Below are 21,848 nucleotides of genomic sequence, written 5' to 3'. Positions count from 1 at the left end.
ACCCATGACAATAAATCAGATGTTTTTGCTCAACCTTCAAAATGATGAGGCTAAGTGTTTGCAAAGTTGTGTCAAGGATTCCTCTTGGTTGTGGCATCTTCGTTTTGGGCACTTGAATTTCGGAGGACTAACGGCGTTGTCTTAGAAAAAGATGGTGAATGGACTACCTTCCATTAACCATCCACATCAACTTTGTGAAGGATGTCTTTTTGGCAAACAATCAAGAAGAAGTTTTCCAAAAGAAGCAACTTCAAGAGCTAGCAAGCCCCTCCAACTTATTCACTCCGATGTTTGCGGGCCTATCAATCCACCCTCATTCAGTAAGAGCCGGTATTTTTTGCTATTTATTGATGATTTTAGTAGAAAAACGTGGGTGTATTTTTTGAAGGAAAAATCTGAAGTTTTTAGAGTATTTAAAAAATTTAAGGCCTTTGTTGAAAAGCAAAGTGGGTATGAAATCAAGGCAATACGATCCGATAGAGGTGGTGAATTTACATCAAATGAATTCAAAATTTTTTGCGAAGAAAACGGAATTCGCCATCCTCTAACTGTTCCGAGATCACCGCAACAAAATGGGGTTGCGGAAAGAAAAAATCGAACCATTCTAAACATGGCTCGGAGTATGTTAAAAAACAAGAAAATGCCCAAGGAGTTTTGGGCGGAAGCCGTTGATTGTGCAATCTATTTGTTGAATCGGTGTCCTACTAGAAGTGTTAACAACAGAACGCCGCAAGAAGAATGGGGAGGATTCAAGCCAAGTGTTTCTCATTTGCGCATTTTTGGGAGTATTGCATATGCACATGTACCAGATGAGAAACGAACCAAGCTAGATGACAAGAGTGAAAAATTTATTTTTATCGGGTATGATTCAAGAAGCAAAGGTTACAAGCTTTACAATCCAAGCAATGAAAAAATTGTCATTAGCAAAGATGTGGAGTTTGATGAAGAAAGTGAATGGGATTGGAGTAATCCCGAAGAAGACTATGATTTTTTTCCCATTCTTGGAGGAAGAAGAGCAAGGTAATGATGTCATGGAGCCAGCCATTTCTCCCCCACCTTCACCACCAGGTCCAACTCATGTACAAGCCAGTCCATCATCTTCCGAATCGGGTTCAAGTGCAAGACCGCCTCGCATGAGAGGCCTTCAAGAAATCTATGACACTACGGAAGAGGTAACTCCAATAATTAGTGATTTGACATTTTTTTGCCTCCTTTCCGATAGTGAGCCTATAGATTTTGAGGAAGTGACACAAAACAAAAGGTGGAGAGATGCAATGGATGAGGAGATACAATATATTGAAAAAAATGATACATGTGAGCTAACCACACTTCCGAAAGGCTAAAAAGCAATTGGAGTCAAATGGGTGTACAAGATAAAGAGAAATACAGAAGGAGAAATTGAAAGGTACAAAGCTAGGTTGGTCGCCAAAGGTTACAATCAAAGACAAGGTATTGACTATGACGAGGTATTTGCTCCGGTTGCCCGTTTGGAAACAATTCGTTTGATTATTTCTTTGGCCGCTGTTAATGGTTGGAAAATTCATCAAATGGATGTGAAATCTGCTTTTTTGAATGGTTTTCTTGAAGAGGAGGTATATATTGATCAACCCATGGGATATTTTGTGAAAAATCATGAAGATAAAGTGTTGAAGTTGAAGAAGGCGTTATATGGTTTGAAGCAAGCACCAAGAGCTTGGAATATATAGTAGACTTGATTGCTATTTTCAAGCTCATGGTTTCACCAAGTGTCCCCATGAACATGCTCTTTATGCAAAGGTGAATGAAAATGGAGATGTGCTCTTTGCTTGCTTGTATGTGGATGATTTGATTTTCACAGGAAATAATCCCAAGATGTTTGAGGAATTGAAGAAAGCAATGGCTAAGGAGTTCGAGATGACAGATATTGGGCTCATGGCATATTATCTTGGTATTGAGGTGAAGCAAACAGATGAAGGTATTTTTATATCTCAAGAATGTTATGCTAAGGAAATTCTAAATAAGTTCAAGATGGAAGATTGCAAACCGGTGGGCACACCCGTTGAAGTTGGAATAAAATTAACAAAACTTGATGATGGTGAAAAGGTGGATTCTACTCTATTCAAGAGTCTTGTTGGAAGTTTGAGATATCTTACATGCATGCACCCGGCCGGATATTTTTTTGGTGTTGGACTTGTAAGTCGCTATATGGAAGCTCCTACTATGACTTATTTCAAAGCGGCGAAGAGAATACTATGTTATCTTAAAGGTACTCTTGATTTTGGGTTGATGTATTCTTTTTTTAACGATTCCAAGTTAGTGGGTTATTGTGATAGCGATTGGGCCGGAGATATGGATGATAGAAAAAGTACTACCGGGTTCGTTTTTTTCATGGGAGAGATGGCATTTGCATGGAGTTCAAAGAAGCAACCTATTGTCACACTTTTATGAGTGAATAAAAGTATTCCAAGTGTTCTCTGAAATTATCATCTTCTTCATATTGTTGAGTTGTGTGTGTGTGCTCTTGCCTCCAACACTTTTTTCTTAATCGGTATTTTGTACTCCCTCCGTCCCTAAATAAGTGTCCGGCGCGCAAAACTAGGCGTTAAAAATGAAGCATTTGTTTCGTTAAAAAAATCAATTTTTTTTCACAAATCAATAGATGACAATGAGTTCTATTATATTGTGAAAAAAAAATTTAATAAAAAATATGCATGTTTTGTAAAGTCTAGTTTTGCGTGCCGGACACTTATTTAGGGACGGAGGGAGTATTACTTACTTCAAGCAAAAAATCCGTATTTGTGGATTTATTTCTTCACTTAATTTGTTCACAAAAATGTAGAAATTTGAAGCCTGTGGAAGAAGTTTGGATAGCCCTTCTCAATGATCAGTGGTGTCGAGAGGGGGTCAATAACCTTCGATATGAGAAAACCATGTTAGATCAAAACTAAATTATTGCGAAATAACTAGACCAGCTGAATGGTACCGAAAACGTAATTAAAGATACCTGGATGGTAATGAAGAGTAATAACCTATTAACTAGACCAGCTGAATGTCATTCGATACCTGATTGGAAAACGTTTATCTTGGAAAACAAATGTGGCAAAACGTGGTTTCGATCCAGTGTGTTCAGTGCAATTTTTTCTAAGATTAATGTGATCCGATTAATTATCTAACGGCATTCGATCAACACCAATTTTTGTATGGTTGATGAAGTCAATGAGATTTAAATACGACTTCAATCATCAATATGGGTCCGGTATAAACCCGAAAAAAACAGAACCGAACGAGAAGCTCCTCTCCCATTACTGGTGTATGCCTATATGCAATACATGTTTGATGTTTCATATTACACTTTTGGGTGTATGCCTATATGCAATACATGTTTGATGTTTCATATTACACTTTTGGAAAAGAGAGACTAATTGCCCAACATGACTTCAGCATTCCATAGATCAGCCTTCCTTTGGATCTAAAATCTGGATAAAATGACTTCCCAAATATTGCATATTCAAAAAGAATCTTATTTACCCCCCCCAAAAAAAAAAAACTAAAGAGAATATCATTTATTTTCCTCTTCCGTAAGCTTTCTTCATCCCTAAGAATTCTTTATGTCTTGCATTTCGAACTCAAATTATAAATCCATGTACCAGCATATGAAATAATCGGATTTTAAAAGTTTGTATATTGAGAACCATAAGAAAGACAAGGGACAGAGAATAAGAGAATGAAAAACTCCGTCGATTATCAATGTGGGTGTGTGCGGAAAATATTTTGACAGATTTTTAAATTCTAGCTTCTAAAAATCATTGTAGAATGGTTGTCAAAACTTATACATAACTGATTTTTAAAATTTAAAAATTCTGAGAAATTGAAAAAGGAAAGAAAGTCTCAAAATTTCAAAGCTGGATTTATTTTTGGTTTTGTCTTTATTCAAATTTTTTCGCGTTCTTAATTTTGCACCAAACTTGTACTATGTATTATATATTGGTTTGTCTCGGAGAGAGGAATCGAAAAAATATAAAATTATACTGTAACTTTTACACAATCATTTTTGGAAATATCCAAGAAAATCCCAAAAAATTGACTTTTGGTGCTCTTTCTTAGATATTTCTAAACATACTTGTGTAAAAGCCATAATTTTTTACTTGTTTTTATTCTTCTCGTCGAGACGAACCAATAATATATAAAATTTTAGCGCAAAACTAACAAATGTGACATTGTTTTGAATAAAGACAAAACCTAAAAGTTGTAGTCTACAACTTTTTGTTTAGCAAAAATGGGGCCTAATTGAAATTTAACTAGACAATGGTTAACGGCAAAATGTGAGTTATAAAATGGGGTCCATCTATTTACAAGAACCAATAACAAAGTGGGTAATGTTGATCTACTTTTAAATAGGTGAACAAAATCACACTCCCAAACACCGCTCTATTTTTGTCTTTAGGCGTCTCCGATTACACTTGCCCAGATGGGACGAGCTCCAAGTCAACCCATTGCAATCTCAAGGTCATTCCACGGTAGGTCCGTTTACTTGCATGTCCGTTTAAATGCAGTGCTAGTGCTTTGGGGTATAATTTTTAAGCACCAAAGAGTTTATCCTGTTCGATTTGGGTTTTGAAAGAAATTTTTTAAAGTAATAAGGGATGAGAGATAAATAATTTTTTTTATTAAGAATCATTTTGAAACTCAAAACGAACAAGCCTCTACGTTAATGTAGATGGAGAAGACTCGCAAAAGTAGTACTCCAAAGGCAGTGCGATTCCAGGATCCGGGGGCTCTGCTGCCCCCTCTGGGCAGCAGCCCCAACCCACGCTCTCAAAAACGACGTCATTTTGAGGGTAAACTGCTGGAGAGGGACAGAACGGCAACATTTTGGTGGGAAAAAAATTCCTTACCTCCTGCTTGCAATCCTATAAAGCAGAAATGTGATTATGAGAGCTTTTAAAGACAAAATTTGATTATGTCTCTTTAGAATAATATGATCAAAATAATAAGGTCTTCACACCCGTTCAAACGGATTAAAAATTGGAGCACTTAATTTTTTAAACATATTTTTTAATATTTAAACGGTCTGAAAAAATTAAGTGCTCAAATTTTTACTCCGTTTAAATCGGTGCAAGATCTTATAATTCTGATCATATTATTCTAAAGGGTCATAATTAATTTTTGTCTATAGTGCTCTCATAATCACATTTCTACTCCACAGGATCCTAAATAAAGAGCATATACTTAATATGAGAGTCATAAAAATAAAAAATTAAATTACGATCTTTTAGAATTATATGATCAGAATAACAAGATCTTTACACTGATTTAAACGGAATGAAAATTTAAGCACTTAATTTTTTTAGACGGTTTATATATTAAAAAATATGGTTAAAAAATTAAGTACTCCAATTTTTAATCCGTTTGAACGGGTGTGAAGATCTTATTATTTTGATTATATTATTCTAAAGAGACATAATCAAATTTTATCTTTAAAGCTCTCATAATCACGTTCTGCTTCATAGAATTGCAAACAGAAGGTAATAAATTTTTTTGCCACCTAAACGTTGCCGTTCTGTTCTGTCACTGCTCCAACAGTTTACCCTCAAAACGACGTCGTTTTGAGGGTGTGGGTTGGGGCTGCTGCCCCCTCTGGGCAGCAGAGCCCCCGGATCCGCGATTCCAACAGGCTTGAGTTGAGCCCATCTCCTCAGACTGGGAATAGCTAGCCCTTCCTAAGAGCATCTCCGGCAGTTCCTAGCCATTTGGGCTAGGAAATATGCCAGATATGAGTTTAGCTAGCCACCAATTGTTCAAGTCCCCCAACAGACTAGGCATTAGGCTATGCAAAGGGAAAAATAGTAACGGCTTGATGCAAAAAGAAAATGGTAAACCTGCTTCCTCCAACTGCTATTTGCTCCAACAGCTTTCTTCCCACTTCCAACAGCTATATCTCACTTTTCTAACAACTATTTTTTTCCTTCATCTATAAATAAGTTCATATTTTACATTTCCACAACCATCTCAATTTTTTTTTCCTCTTATCCTTGATTCTTTTCCATATTTCCTCTCATTTTTACACGCATGTCAATTTTAATTTTGTCGATACGGCATTCCTTTGGCCTATGGCTCGGGCTTGGTATTTGTTTTGTTCTTGGTTTCTTTGGCTTGCCAAAAACAGGACTTTCTAAAAACAGAACGCCCATTATAAAAATAGAACCATCAGTTTTATTATGAAAACCCCACAACAATACAAGAGTTAAAACTTATCTTGACACAATCCCCCTGTGAAGAAACAAAGTAGCAGCAGAAAACTTGAAACAAAATCTGAGGACTAAAGAACATGTAACCACAACCATTGTAGTAGAAGCAACTAGTACCACCATAAGAAGCAGCAACAATTGAAAGGCTTTGCAGTCCAAAACAACAGTAGTACAGACTTGAAGGAAACAAGGCGAAAAAGGCACAAAATTGGCCATGGACAGAAGTAGCCTACTTGATATTGAAACACCTCCATTGCAGGATTAAAAAGTGGAAATTCCCTCCAATAAATTCACTCCAACATCAAATGCAGCGGGAAAAAAAAATCCGACGAACAGCATAAACCCAATATATATAGCATGCAGGAAAGAATACATGCTACAAGTCCCTTAAGACAGCTCTAGCTATATCATGAGCTGCCCTTACATCATTTCTAGAAACTTTAACAAGTTTTACATAATTAAACAATACATTACATAACAAACAAAAGTCTTCAAGGGCTGCTTGCAGAGTAGGCCACACAGATGAAGGCTTCTTAGCCCCTTGAACAAATACCGCGCTATCTGTTTGAATGCAAAGCTCCTTCACATTGTTGGAGACAGCCCTGAGAAGAACCAAAATCCCCGCCTTCACCTCCACCAAAGTAGCAGAAGAAGCCTTAGCCTCCACCACTTGACTCACTCTCTCCCTTTGCCTTCCACCCACCCTAGCCCAAGCTGCCACTCCCTTTCTTGTATTCTCACACCAAGCTCCATCTGTAATGAACACCCAAGGAGCCCTCCCATCATCACCCAAACCATCCTTTTGAAAAATAAAACTAGCACTTCCCTTATCAGCAACGCAAGCACCACCCATCCCACCCTCACCCTTATCCCCTCCAGATTTCCACTTCCCATTCTTAACAAGACTACGCAATCCTGCAAAATAAAACAGGGCATTATCCACGGTAAACAATTCATTTCGGAACAAGACATTATTCCTACAACACCAAATACTCCACAATAGGCAAACCGAGTCCCAAATCACTTCCTTATCATGTGCTTCTTTCATCCACCACAACAACCAATCATTAAATGATACCAGAGTAGTGCCTAGAGTAAGCTCGCCATAGCCTCCTAGACCCCTCACACTCAAAAAATAGGTGCTCTACCGTCTTCCCTACACACCCACACCGTGGACAAGCAGGATCAACATTAATGTTCCGTCTCAGAAGCGCATCTTTAACTGCAAGGATTTGATGAATGATCTTCCAAAGAAAAAGCTAGAGCTTAGGTGGAAGACCCAAAGCCCACACTTTTCCACATAACGGGAAAGCCCCCATCGGTTCAATCAGCTCATGCTCATATCACTCATGAAACAGCAACATATACGCAAACTTAACAGAAAACACACCATCCTTAGTACAATCCCAAACCAACTCATCTTCCAAATCATTAACAGCACATGCATAGAGGTAATTTCAGTAACAACATCAGCTGGAAAAAAACTGAAATTAGAGGTTCCCTCCACAACCTAGTGACAGGATCAAACAAGTCCTTGACCTTAAAATTCGGCAAACACTCATACAAAGTTATAGAAAGCTGAAGATCTTCTAAGCTCAAATCATTTGAGTGGTTAATCTCCTATCTTTTCATTAACCAATCCCCTAGAAAAAAACTAGAGATAATGACTCTTTTTTCATAGGCAGAAATCCTTCTAAATGAAAAGCAAATCCTATGCGTATTAATTCTTAACTGCCATCTTCAGTAATGTGAAATCGCTGACGACACATGTAGAAGATCCAAATCAATATGGTCGAAGGAGAAGGAGTGATAGCAAAATGACACCATGAGTCAAGTAAATATAGGACAGACACGTCGTTTGATTGAAGCTAAAACAATGTGCAGCATATAATATTCTCTGTGACAAATAGACAAAGCAATATGCAGCATTGCATACTTATTCTGTAACAAGTATCTCAAGACAGCAGAACCAAGTAGAGGAGAAAAGAAATCAAGTAATTTGAACTTGAATCAGCTTTTCGAGTCCTAATTAGAATTACGGATAAAGTGTTCCAAGCTGCAACTTTTATCACACAAGTGATTCTTATTATAAAAGATGACCAAAATAAGAATCTAATTAACATGATCCTTTGAAAATTAGAGCTATATATTCCATTTCATTAAAATCTTGCTGCTTATGCCAGAATGTGCGTGACCTGCTTCAAGGGAAGTTTTTCGTGGCAGCTTCTTTATCGAATGCAAGAAAACAAAAGGCCAACTTCACTAGCCTGTTTTATTTCTCGATCGCCTTTCTTCATGTCAATCAAACCATTTGGGTTACTCAAATACCATTTGGCCATTCTAGCCACCATTCTAGCCACCAATCTTACCGGCCACTTCCCGACCACTTCTCTCTCACATATTTGTATGGTGCCTTATTAATTATGGGAGCCGACACATATGTGAGAGTCGAGTGGTTAGTAGGAGCGTACGTAGCATTGTTGCCAACCGAGCCATAATGACAAAACTGACACTAATTCTGAACAAAACAGAGAACCCAACAAATATTATTCATGGAACAAGCATTTGGCTTGATCTGGATTTTCAGTATCGTATGAGAAATTGGTTAGCCAGTCAGTAGAAACTGAGCCAATAGTCGAATCTTTTGTTTTGCTTCACACATCACATAAAAGCAAGCATGAAAATCCTACTTTTCTAAGCCAAAATCGAAAATCTAACTGGCAAAAAAACTAATGAGCAGTATCGAAATAAAAACCCACAAAAGAAAGTAAAAAAAAGAATCCGACGAATCACTGGCGACACTCGGATATGAATGTACAATCAACTAAACACAATCCAACTATAAAATCAACACGCACAAATATAGTACAAAATCCTAGGGAATTGTGGTAACCCTAGTTTTGCATGTAATTTAGGTACCAATTCTATGACTATAATCTAATTCACACAAACAATCTTCTCCGATTTCATACCCCAATTGACGTTGATGAAAAAATTAATCCCAGAATCTAAGCCTAAATCATGAAGTTCAAATTAATTGAGAGAGAGAGAGAGAGGAATACCTTATCGATGTTGAGGACCATGAAAAATCTCCACAACCCTAGAGTATAGAGGGAAAAGAGGGAGAAACTTTGCGCGGGAAAGCGAGAGCGGCGATGAACTTCGCCCGGGAGATGACAAATCGAGGGGAGGAGAGAGGGAAAAGAGGAAGAAATCGATAGAGCGAGGTTGAAATACCTCGCTCGGATGAGCGAGTTACTGTAGCACCACGCCATTTCACCCACGGCGAAGCGAGTCTGCTGGATTTCCTCTTTTTGTGCTTTGCCTAGCTATTTAAGCTAAATACTCCAATTGCCTAGGCAGTTGGAGATGCTCTAAATGAGTATCGTACCTAACAAATTAATTACTGTTCCCATGGCACTTGGAACTGTTACTGTTTTGTCCTCTTGGTCTGGAGAAATTTCATTGTCAGGTGGGCACGGGCCACGTGATACCGAGCATGCATTTCGGCCGTCCAAACGTGTTTTGGACGGCCCAGATTTGTTTGGGCTTAAGAGGATATTTTGATAATTTTACACTAAAAAATTACACAAACAGATCTGAATCGTCCAAAATACGTTTAGATAGCCGAGATCGTGCTCGGCACCACGTGGCCCGTGCCCACCCAGCACTGAAAAACTTCTCCTTGGTCTGACTAGGCCACATCATAGCGATGGTGGAGAAAGCTTCACTTCGACTAGAAAGGGATCGAGCACCGCCTTGGTACCAATGGGATTCTGGATCCTCGATTTTTCATTGGCCGTACCATCGAAACCATTACTTTTTCCCAATGCCGCGGCTTAAAAATCTTGTGTAGCATCCCTCATTAGCATGCAGGTCTCATTCCTATACTCCAATCAATTTTGCAACAAAAGCAGAAAGTAAATACTATATATGCCTTCTATTTTCCAGCTTTGTTCTAAATTACATAAACCACAAGAAAAAAAAAAAAAAGAGGTGAAAGAAGTCAAAATTGGTTCCGAGCTAAAACCAAAGAGGCCGCTTTAGGCCCCAAAATATTTCAAACTTTAAGGGGCATCTTATTTTGGTATCACTTATAATAGTGCAACAAGAAGGGGGCCCAATCTTTATTTTTTGCTTTAGAACTCTTAGAATTCAGAGCCGGCTCTTGTCAAGAAGTCTCGTGTTTTTTTTTTATCATGGTGAAATGCCCAAAGTAGATTGTGGAAAAAGGATCTAAAGACTTCTACTTTTTAAGTGGATCGCTGCGTATATCATATAAGCGGGAGATGATACTAACGTAGATGTGTTTGAAATTCGAATATAGATTCGATTGTAGATGGATCTAAAATCGTTTGATGCGTGTGAATCCACAAAATTCACGTAAAATAGTTACCCATAAAACGATCTAGGGTATATTTGTGTTTGAATTTTGTATTTGAACATAATAAGTTTTTGAAGCTTTTTCAATATTTGGAGGGGGACACGGCCTACTCAAATGTGTGTGCATCATTTGACAATTGTCTTTGCCTATTCTTGCTCTCAGAGCGTGGAATAATATCTCTGTAGTTTCGATTAGCTAGATTAATATATAATTGTTGGCAATTTGAATTTTTTATTTTTTTTAAATATTTTACTCAAAGGAATGGGATCCATGAACCGTCTAGGTTGGGCCTTTTATGGGCTGTTCCCGTGTCCCACTTTTATGAGCTGTTCCATCATTTGCTTTGTTTGGATGACATTTTGAAGAAAAAGAAATCTCAACTAAAAAAAAATCACTCATTATTCCAATTTTCAATTAATTTTCTAATTTTTCTATCCACTGATTACTCAAAAATTAAACTATTTTTTTTAAAACACCATCTAATTAACAAGGCAGAGATAGTTTTTTTTTGGTAAATTACATTAAAAAAAATGCCCCTTCAACTTCTTTAAAGTTTAAAACTCAACGATTAACGCCCTTAAACTATACGAATACTAGATGTCATAGATGACATCAATGGCAAATCACAACTTATCCTCTTGCCAACAATCATGAGCTCAACGTGTTTTTTACACGTTAAAGGCCCCGGATCTCGTGTCCGAATTTATCTGTCTCACTCCCCTGTTTCAGTCCTCTACTTCTGCCACGTATCAACTCCTTTTTTCCCTTTAACAGCGTCAACTACTCCCTTTCCTATTCCATTTTAATTTTAACATCGTTTTTATATATATTATATAAAAAATATTGTTTAAACATTAAGTGTTTCAAATTTTAATCTGTTTCAACCGGTGAAAAGATTTTAGTTTTTTGATCATTTTATTCTAAATGTTCATAATTAAATTGACTCTAGGGCTCTCATTGATTAATCCTAAGAAAGTCGTAGAATCAAATATCTCTTAGGGCTAATCAACGAGAGCCATAAAGTCAAAATTTAATTATAACCATTTAGGATAAAATGATCAGAAAACTAAAATCTTTCCACCGATTCAAACGGATTGAAATTTGGAACAATTAATTTTTCAACCTCTTTATACATTTTATATATTGAAAAATATGGTTAAAAAATTAAGTGTTCCAAATTTCAATCCGTTTGAATCGATGGAAAGATTTTAGTTTTTTGATCATTTTATCCTAAATGTTCATAATTAAATTTTGACTCTAAGGCTCTCGTTGATTAACCCTAAGAGATATTTGATTCTACGACTTTCTTAGGGTTAATCAACGAGAGCCCTAGAGTCAAAATTTAATTATGAACATTTAGGATAAAATGATCAAAAAACTAAAATCTTTCCACCGATTCAAACGGATTGAAATTTGGAACACTTAATTTTTTAACCATATTTTTCAATATATAAAATGTATAAAGAGGTTGAAAAATTAATTGTTCCAAATTTCAATCCGTTTGAATCGGTGGAAAGATTTTAGTTTTTTTGATCATTTTATCCTAAATGGTCATAATTAAATTTTGACTTTATGACTCTCGTTGATTAGCCCTAAGAGATATTTGATTCTACGACTTTCTTAGGATTAATCAACGAGAGCCCTAGAGTCAAAATTTAATTATGAACATTTAGGATAAAATGATAAAAAAAACTAAAATCTTTTCACCGGTTGAGACAGATTAAAATTTGGAACACTTAATGTTTAAACAATATTTTTTATATAATATATATAAAAACGATGTTGAAATTAAAATGGAATAGGAAGGGGAGTAGTTGACGCTGTTAGAGGGAAAAAAGGAGTTGATACATGGCAGAAGGAGAGGACTGGGACAGGAGAGTAGGACAAAGAATTTCGGACAGGAGATCCGGGGCCTCACTCTTAACCTTCCTAAATGCACCTCATCGGAAACCAAATCCACTGATTTCTACCCTCAAACAGAAGCTATTCCAAACCCAAACACCTCCTATCCTGCGATCGCTAGCATCCCCATGACTAATCTCAACAATAGGTTCTAATTTTGGGAAATAGCCTTAGATGAAGAGAAAAGAGTACTTTTGTCATAAGATATTGTTTATCATATCATGTTGTGCTCTTCGTCTAAAATCTTCTCGTTCTGCTAATGGAAGATTTGTTTTCGTCAAATGGATACTTTGAGCGGCAGGTTAAGTGTTGATTTTTAGGCATTGAATAGATTAACTGAAAATCATTGATTCTTTACAGTGATTAACTGAAAATCACGGATTCCGTTAAAAGTTCCGTTAAATAGCATCCCGATTGAATTTCGATGATCTGAGCCGCTCAATATGTTTAAAACGTGATTTTAAGGTTACTCTTAGGAAATCAGCAAAAAAATAACCGGAAAGGGCTTCATCTGAACAGTTTTTTGTTTCCTGTTCAATAAAAAATTGTTCAGATGAAACTCTTTCCGATCATTTTTTTTGTTGATTTCTCGCGGGCATCCTTAAAATCACATTTGAATATATTGAACGGCTCGGATCATCGAAATTTGATTGGGAAAGGGGAGGTGCGGATCGATCTGGATTTTGTTCAAGTTCGGACATCCAGATTTTGCTTCGGTATGCATCTCCCATTTTTCGATCAAATTTCGATGATCTGAGCCACTCAATGTGATTAGAACGTGATTTTAAGGGTACATGCGAGAAATCTACAAAAAAAATGACCGGAAATGGCTTGATTTAAGCCATTTTTTTATTGAACTATATCAGATGAAACCCTTCCCTGTCATTTTTTTGCTGATTTCCGCGGGTATCCTTAAAATCACATTTTGAAGATATTGAGCGGCTCGGATCATCGAAATTTGATCGGGACGCTATTTAATAGAGTTTTTAACAAAATCCGTTAATAATTCGGACGGAATGGGGCGTTTTGATTAACGGACGATAAAATTGAGAGTAAAATTGAAGTTTTTAGAAGGTTGGGAGTCTAATTGAATTTTGATGTAAAGGTTGGAGAGTATTTTGAAATTTTCCCATTTTGATTTTATCTCAAGATACATGCGTTACCATTTGATTTACTCCTACACACCGCTTGTTTCGGGTGTATTGTAGTTCTCTTACAATATTTTGTGGCTAATTTTATGAATTTTTGTGGCTGTTCACAATATGAATTTTTATAAAATGTATGAATTTTGTGGTTCGTGTTATAAGATTTTTGTGGTCAAAGTAGGAAAATCCATATGAACTTTGTTCCTTTGTTTCTATCACAGATTATATTTGAACCTGAAAAAGGTTATCTGTAGCCTCATTTTGTCTCAACAACCACTTTAAAAAGTTGAAGTAAATACAAAATGCCCCGATTTACAATAAATTCTAAAGTGTTTCACGCAATTGTTGGCCATCACCCCTAGACGGCTTTGAACCCTCTCAAACTCACCCCTGCATGTCATCCGACCTTGAGAATCCGCTTTCTAGAAGGAGGGTGTGGAAATCATATAGCTCTTCAAGATAAATATAATTCTGTCACCTTGGGTTGTTAAAACGAGCTGGGTGTGGAAATTTCTTTCCTGTATCAATACTTGTACTTTGGCTTACTATGTCAATAGGATGGCAAGTTTTCGTTGTATACCATACTAAGAGCATCCACAATGTAATAATCAAAATCAAAAAATTGTTAAAGTTAACAATGTTTGCTCAAAAAAGTACTCATATTGTAATAACCAAACTTAGCAACCTCTTAGCAACTCATCAAATCTTAGAGCATCCACAATGTAATAATCAAAACTAAAAGGTTGCTAAAGTTAGTAATGTTTGCTCAAAAAAGTGCTCACATTGTAATAACCAAACTTAGCAACCTCTTAGCAACTCATCAAATTTTGACATTTGAATAACCAAACTTAACAACTTTTACCAATAACCAAAACTTAATAACCAAACCCAATAACCAAATTCAAAACTAAAAAATTAAAAAACACCTCACATTAGAATCGTCTCATCGAGACGAATAATTTGGTGTGGTCGGGTGCGTGATTGGAACTCGTTTGTAATTGGACATAGATGCATTGCGTATTGTAGGATTTTTTTTATAGGAATACAAAAATAACCAATGTGGAGATCAAGTTTGTTAGGTTTGATTATGAACTAAATGGATAATCAAATGCTGACGTGGCACATTTTGGTTATCGATTTTGATTATTCCCATTGCGGATGCTCTTAGCTTTTGACTAATCAAAACTAGCAACATTTTGTCAATAATCAAATCTAATGGTCCCCATATTTTCTCAATCAAGTATACTCATTATTGCATAAAAACCTTCTTTATTCCCTTCTCTCTCTCTCTCTCTCTCTCTCTCTCTCTCTCTCTCTCTCTCAACAATGTTTCCAGAAAATTATTTTTAAAAACTATTTTTTTCAGAAACTTAAAAAAAAAAACAGTATTTACAAAAAAACTTTTTTTGTTTTTACACAAACTGTTTTTTTTAAAAAAAAAAAAAGGGTTTCTAACAGTTTTTCAAAAAAAATGTTTTTTTAAAACTGTTTTCTTTTTGAAAAAAAAATATTTTCAAAAAAAAATTCACTAAACTATTTTCTTAAAAAAAACAGTTTTTTTTCCGAAAAGAGTATTCAAATTATTGTAAAAAAATTTAGTTTTTCGAATTTTGTAGTTTAAAAACATGATGTGACAAGTTTTAGTTATCCAATTTTGATTACTACATTGTAGACCTCTACATTGCTAACCTTAACAATGTCTTAAATGGATAACCAAAAGATGATGTGGCAACTTTTGGTTATTCAATTTTGATTATTACATTGCGGATGCTCTAAGAACCGTCATTGTTATCTATTATTATACTCGGATTTCACAATGAACTAAACTGACTTAATATTCAGGTTCTCCCTGTAGTGCAACATTTGTGCTTCTCCATCCCTCTCTATAAGTGAAGTACTTTACTACTGGAAGGAAAAAGTTGAGGATCATCTGATTTTTGGCGTCTCGATCCAGAGTTCTTCAATTATCTCTCATGGCCGCTGAAGGTAATTTTACATATTTTATGTATTATGTGTGTGTGTTTCTTAATCTATATAGATTGGGCTAACCAAAGTTTTTTCAGTTAGTTAGATTAATCATATAGTTTCTAAGATCAAAAGTCTAACCATTAAAGAAGGCCAAGGCACTTGAAAATTACTCACATACTCAATTCATTGCCCATTGCTTGCTTTACTATTATGCTAGGGCTGTAAAAGTCATACTGATTTCCGTGGTTATATGCAATAGTAACTGTTTGACGGATTCCTAGTCCTAAATTAATGGGTTGCCTTAAGTGTAGGGCGGAAACCGACGTAGCACAATATCCGATAAGACCGGAGTCGAATCCACAGAGACGGTGATGTGTGCTAACTAAACACTCGGGTTGTTACTTATTTAAACAGGCTCTTAGGTAGCCATCCATTGTCGTTTCGATTGAGATTAACTAAAACCTAGAAATTAATTGTATTTTTCAAATAATTAAAGAAAGGTATGGTTGTAGAGTTCATAGCACTCGCAACTGCCCTAGACTCATTTGCTCCAATCGGTGTTCTTTAAAACGTTTGATTTTAAACTGAAAAAGATACCCTGTAAGATGCGAACCCTTATGGTCGTTGTTTACCCATGTGCAGCGGAGAATGAGTTTTGGACCCCCATTCCCCTGTTCACATGGGGCACCAACAATGCCCAGGTTCGTCCACGGGAAGTATTTTACCAATTTAAAATTATTTTTCTTACATTTTTTATTTCGAAATAGGAGCAGAACGCATCCGAACCAGTCATGGTGTGCTAATCACCCTGCGACCCTACCCCGATGACTACTCACTAATCATTGCACATAAAACAGAAGAAATCCTAATTTGAAACATGCTTCTAACACGCGAGATGAAAAATAAATAAAAGCTCAAAGTTAAACAAAAACCAACGAACAACTTTTATAAAGAACTAAAATTAAAACGAATTATCGAAATGCGAATAATTGAATAAAACTTAAATAACTTCAAAAGGGAAAAAACAAAACTCGAATAAATCAATCCAAAGCTGTAAAATAAAAACCGGAATTCCTGTTGTACCACTGCCACTTTGTGCGCAGCTTCCGTTCTTTTTTTTCTTTTTTTTTTTTTGTTTGTTTTCCACGGCCAGGAACCCTGAAATCAGTTGGGGTTGAATGCTTATATAGGGATTGAAGACCTTAATTCCACAAAGGCTCTTTGGACTTCATGAAATAATAAATCAACCACTCAATTTTGAATCATTGTGCATTTTAACTCTAGACTTCTTTAAAATCTTCTTTTTATCCAAAGTCTCGGACAACGGGCTCGAGCAACCTATAAACATAAAAACACATAATAAAAATCAGTTAACAAAAATAAATGACTAATAAATGTAGATTGGAGGGTCAAAATAAGACGATATTTTTTGGCACTTTTCACGCTCTCCAATTTACACTTTGCTAGTTCTCGAGGAAAGAAAATAAAAATAAAAATAAAAAATAAATTCTAGATATGCCACTTTCGTAGGATTCACGATTGCACTTAGCCCGTGCAACAAGCCTTTTAAACCCTTAGGCGATCCCCAGAGGATGAGTGGAGTCTCGTGCGGGTTTACAGCAATGAACACCACACAAACACTGTGAATCCTTTTCATACGAAACCCGAAAACCTATAAGATAGCTCAATGGTATCTCAAGTAAACTATATGAAGCCATCGCAAAGAGATAATGACATAAGCAGTTCTAGATACTATCAAGTCATAAAAATGAGTCATGCCACCTATACTCAGCATGTGTGAACAAGAGCTTTGGTCACAAGTGAAAAATAATCAAAAGTTCTCTCCAAACCGAGTTTCGACTTCAAATCTCGCTGTGTCATACACTGAACAAATGAAATCACTCGAAACAATGTGCATATACTCTCAACATGTACGGGCGAACGTTATGTAAATGAAAACAAAATACTTCCGCACATAATGACACGAAAAGAAAGCTCTTTATAGTGGACGCACGATCTCATGAACGGAATGTCAAATATTGGAAACCTTCTCTATCCATCAATCCACATTCATTGGCCCTATGATCAAATAAGACTTCAATTTCGGTGATAACGCTAGGGTAGGAAAAGTATTCAAGGTTAGGGTAAAACATTCAAGTGTCTGAGAATAGACTAACTACAACTCACATAGGGCAAATATAACGATGCGTACCCTCTTTTTTTCTTTAATATTTTTCTTCTTTTCAACTCCATCACACCTCTCTTTCCAACCTTTAACACAATTCCACATTAAGAACAAGTATTTCTCATTTCCACAATAATTTGGTATCCCCCCTTTTTGCTTTTTTTTCTTTTTCTCTTTTGATGTTTTTTTTATGAGAAAGATTTTGAGCGGTAGGGTCTTGCTAACAAAAAAAAACCGAAAAATGATAATAGGAGATGCAGTGGTGCTACTCACACAGCAAGATTACACAGATTTTGTATGGGGGACACTACGGATCTCACAAAAATGATCCGAGTCGTTCATTAAATGTAAAGTCATTTTTTCAAGGGCCCTTTTGAAAAAAATTAGCTCAATTTGATTCTTATACGTATTTGATCTAATCATCTAATTTTTTAGTCAAATTTAAGGGGCAGTCAAATTTAAGGTGAATGAAAAATTAGATAATTGCATCGAGCACCAATAAGTATCGGATTGAGCTGATTTTTTGCAGAAACCCGTGAAAAATTATTTTATATTTAATGAACAGCTCGAATAGTTTGTATGGGATCCATAATGGGCCTCACACAAAATCTATGTAGGTATCATTACAGTAGGTAAGGGTGTTTCAAAACCGACCAGACTGAAAAAAATCAAAAAAATCGACTGATCGGTTCGGGGTTTGGTCGGGTTGGTGGAGAAAATTTTCTCATTTTAGGGTGGACCGAACCGAACCAAACTTATTTCGGTTCGGTCTTGGTTATGTGAAATTACAGACCGAACCGAACCGAACCGAAGTATACCAATACTCGAAATACATGCTTTTTCCTTTTCCCAAAATAGTCACAGAAAAAACCCACTTGCGGCACAAGCACCAATGCACTTGAAGTGCCGTTTCACTTTCTTTTTAAATCTTTTTTTTAAAAGATTATAATTTCAAATTCAAATATAATGAAAATAAAAAAATAATTTTTTTTACACTGTTTAAAAAATCTCAATGAGATCTATCAAACAAAATACATATTGGTAGATAAATTATTTGCATAAATATATGATTTTTGAACTTGAAATTACTTTTCTTTTCTAACAATTCTTTTTTAAGAAAATGGAACGCCCCTGAACCACAATGCGTGCCCTTTTAAAAATTTAAAATAACTTGTCAAACAGTAAACACACATGCATGTCCTTTCTTTTGCTTTTTTTTCCCCACTTAGGCCTTCTTTTCACAGGATTCACATGGACAAAACAAAACCCAACATATATACTAGTGGTAAGAAAATTATTTTACCACTTCTTTTTTTTTTTTTTAACGCTACTCTTTTGTAAATGTATTTTTACAAGGGAGTAATGTTAACAAAAAAATAAGTGACAAAATCAGCAGCCTAGTAATATATATATCTGACCCCCCACCTTCTCTCTCTTCTCTTCTCTTTGTCTCCCTCTCTCTCTCAAGGTTTCGCTGGAGAAGAGGCCGGAGTAGTTGCCGGAGAAGAGGCTAATTCTTCTATTTTGGGTGGACCGAAATCTCCGAACGGACCGAATCCATCCCGAACTGAAATTAATACCGGTCGGAATTGGTCTCCGAATTAAATACGCTGAATCCGATCGGTTTCCGATAAATCCACTCCGAACCGAATCTAGCCGACCGAATAACACCCCTAATGGCAGGAAATGTGAGAAAAAGTGATGGAAATAATTGCATAACGACATCCAATATGCAATTATGTATGACTAGTGTAGTCATAAAGTATTCAATCACCAGTGAATATTCCAAAGTGCAAAAAAAAATTCAATCACTAGTGACTGTCTAGTCATAAAGCATTCAACAAATCACTAATTTATTCATAAAACATTTAATTGACAGGACTAGGAAATAAAGCATTTAATTAACAACACTAGGATGTTTCCTAGTGTTGTCAATTAAATGCTTTATGAATAAATTGTCAATTAAATGCTTTATGATTTGTTGTCAATTAAATGTTTTCTCATCTCCTCTCTCTTTCTATTCAATACTCTAGGGAGATCACACGAATCGCGGTAAAATGATGTTGTGAATCATGCTCCTATCTCTGTCCTAGTTGTGAGATACGAACTCCAATGACAAGTACGCGGAATTCTGGTGAGAAGTTACGTATCCATGCTCCTAAATGCTAGCTCTCTCTCTCTCCTAGTTGTGAATATTTGTGGCTCAACATATGAATTTTGTGGCTCGTGTTGGGAGTATAAATATTTTGTGATCAAATTATGAAACTCATGAACTTTCGTCCTCATGTCTATGAGTCTATCGCAGATTACATTTGAATCTTAAAAAGGTTATCTGTTGCCTCATTTTGTCTCAACAATCACTTTAAAAAGTTGAATGAAGTACAAAATGCCCAGATTTTCGATAAACTCTAGGAACCAACTCCTCTCCAATACCACCTTTCTCCCGTCCTCGCCGATTTGCAATTTTGACGATGATCAGAATTGTTGATGTTGTAGATCTCGTCAAAAACTACAATCGCACGAAGATCATGTTGATCGGACACCGGTTGATACTTGACCGACATGCATTTAGATAGAAAAAACACATAAATGGGTCAAAATCAAGCGTGAAAAAGCAACACTAGTGTGTTATTTTTTCAATCCAAATGCATGCCAATCATGTATCAATCGAATTTTTGGAGTGATGGCAGTTTTGCACGAGATCTACAGTATGAACGGTTTCGATCATTGTTTTGGTTTATTGTTGTCGTTATTCAAAAAAAAAATTTAATGTTCATTTTTTACTTTTTAAACTCTCCTCGTCGTGACGAAGCAATAATTCACAAAAAAAAAAAAATTGATGCCAAACTAACAAATGTTGAAACAAAATTTGAATACAACAACAACATAACATAACCCATCTAGTCCCCAATCATTGGAGGTATGGGCGGGGGATGATTGGAGACAGACCTAACATTTGGTAATATATGCACAAAGTGGCTGCTCTCAGAATACCACTAAAACAGTGGCCCCCCTAAACCTCCAAGAACCGAGGAGCTACAAGGACGTTTGAAACAAAATTTGAATAAGAACAAAAAATTAATCCATTTGGATTATCAAAAATGATACTCATTGTTACTACATTTACTACGTTGTTGTTGGATTATGTAGCCAAAATAGGTCTAAGAACTCATTGTTACTACATTTATTAGTAAACTCAAATTTCAAAATGAACTAATCTGAATTTACTATACGCAGGTTCTCCCCGTAGTGCAACCTTTGTGCTTCTCCATCCCTCTCTATAAGTGAAGTACTCCTACTATACTACTACTGCAAGGAAAAAGAAGTTGAGAGGATCATCCCTAAGAGTTTTTCAATTATCTCTCATGGCTGAAGGTACGTAAGTTTACATATTTAATGTATTATATGTTTGTATGTTTCTTAGGGAACCGTTTACGCAGAATAATTTTTTGGTTTTGTCTTTATTAATTTTTTTTTTTTTGCATTCATTAGTTTTACGGCAAATTTTTATGTGATATGGGTGGGTAAAGATGAGAGGAACCAAAAAAGTAAAATATTATGACTTTTACTCAAATATTTTGGAAAATATTCAAATAAAATTTTAAAAAGTCAGTTTTTGGACCTTTTCTTGGATATTTCTCAAAATACTTGTTTGAAAGTCATAATTTTATACTTTTCCGATTTCTCTCGTCCTTATTCACCCACATCACATAAAAATTTGGCATAAAACTATCAAACGCAAAAAAAAAAAAAATTGAATAAGGACAAAATCAAAAAATTATGGTGCATAAGTTAATTACTACGCCAAAAATTGCCTTTGCCCACGGTTTTTTTACCGTCGGTAAAAGGGTGCTAATACCGGCGGTAATGACAAACCGCCGCAAAAGGTAATTATAAACGCCGTTTATTAACCGCATGAGTAAAACCGCCAGTAAAACTAACTATTAAAGGCGGTAATTTACCACCATTTTTGTATTCCCAACAATTGTTTTGCCGATGGAACTTTTACCGACGGTAATGTACTTTTACCAACAGTT

At 35.8% G+C, this 21,848-nt stretch overlaps 1 protein-coding gene across 2 annotated transcripts; it reads right to left on the bottom strand.

Annotated features, from left to right (window-relative positions):
* Nucleotides 1-6,462: 6,462 nt before the first annotated feature.
* On the bottom strand, nucleotides 6,463-9,603 carry LOC131311103 (uncharacterized). 2 transcript variants are annotated; one of them, XM_058338433.1, is made up of 2 exons: nucleotides 9,290-9,603; nucleotides 6,463-7,700 (listed from the first exon to the last, which is right to left on the bottom strand). In XM_058338433.1, the coding sequence occupies exon 2, from the start codon at nucleotides 7,273-7,275 to the stop codon at nucleotides 6,604-6,606; it is 672 nt and encodes a 223-aa protein (XP_058194416.1). In that variant the 5' UTR covers nucleotides 7,276-7,700; nucleotides 9,290-9,603; the 3' UTR covers nucleotides 6,463-6,603. The 2 variants fall into 2 exon arrangements, with proteins under 2 accessions (XP_058194416.1, XP_058194417.1); XM_058338434.1 differs by having other exon boundaries at nucleotides 6,463-7,142.
* Between the last annotated feature and the right edge of the window lie 12,245 nt (nucleotides 9,604-21,848).

This window comes from Rhododendron vialii, chromosome 12a (assembly GCF_030253575.1).
Source record: "Rhododendron vialii isolate Sample 1 chromosome 12a, ASM3025357v1".
Taxonomy (NCBI): domain Eukaryota; kingdom Viridiplantae; phylum Streptophyta; class Magnoliopsida; order Ericales; family Ericaceae; genus Rhododendron; species Rhododendron vialii.
This window is presented reverse-complemented; position numbering and strand designations above follow the sequence as displayed.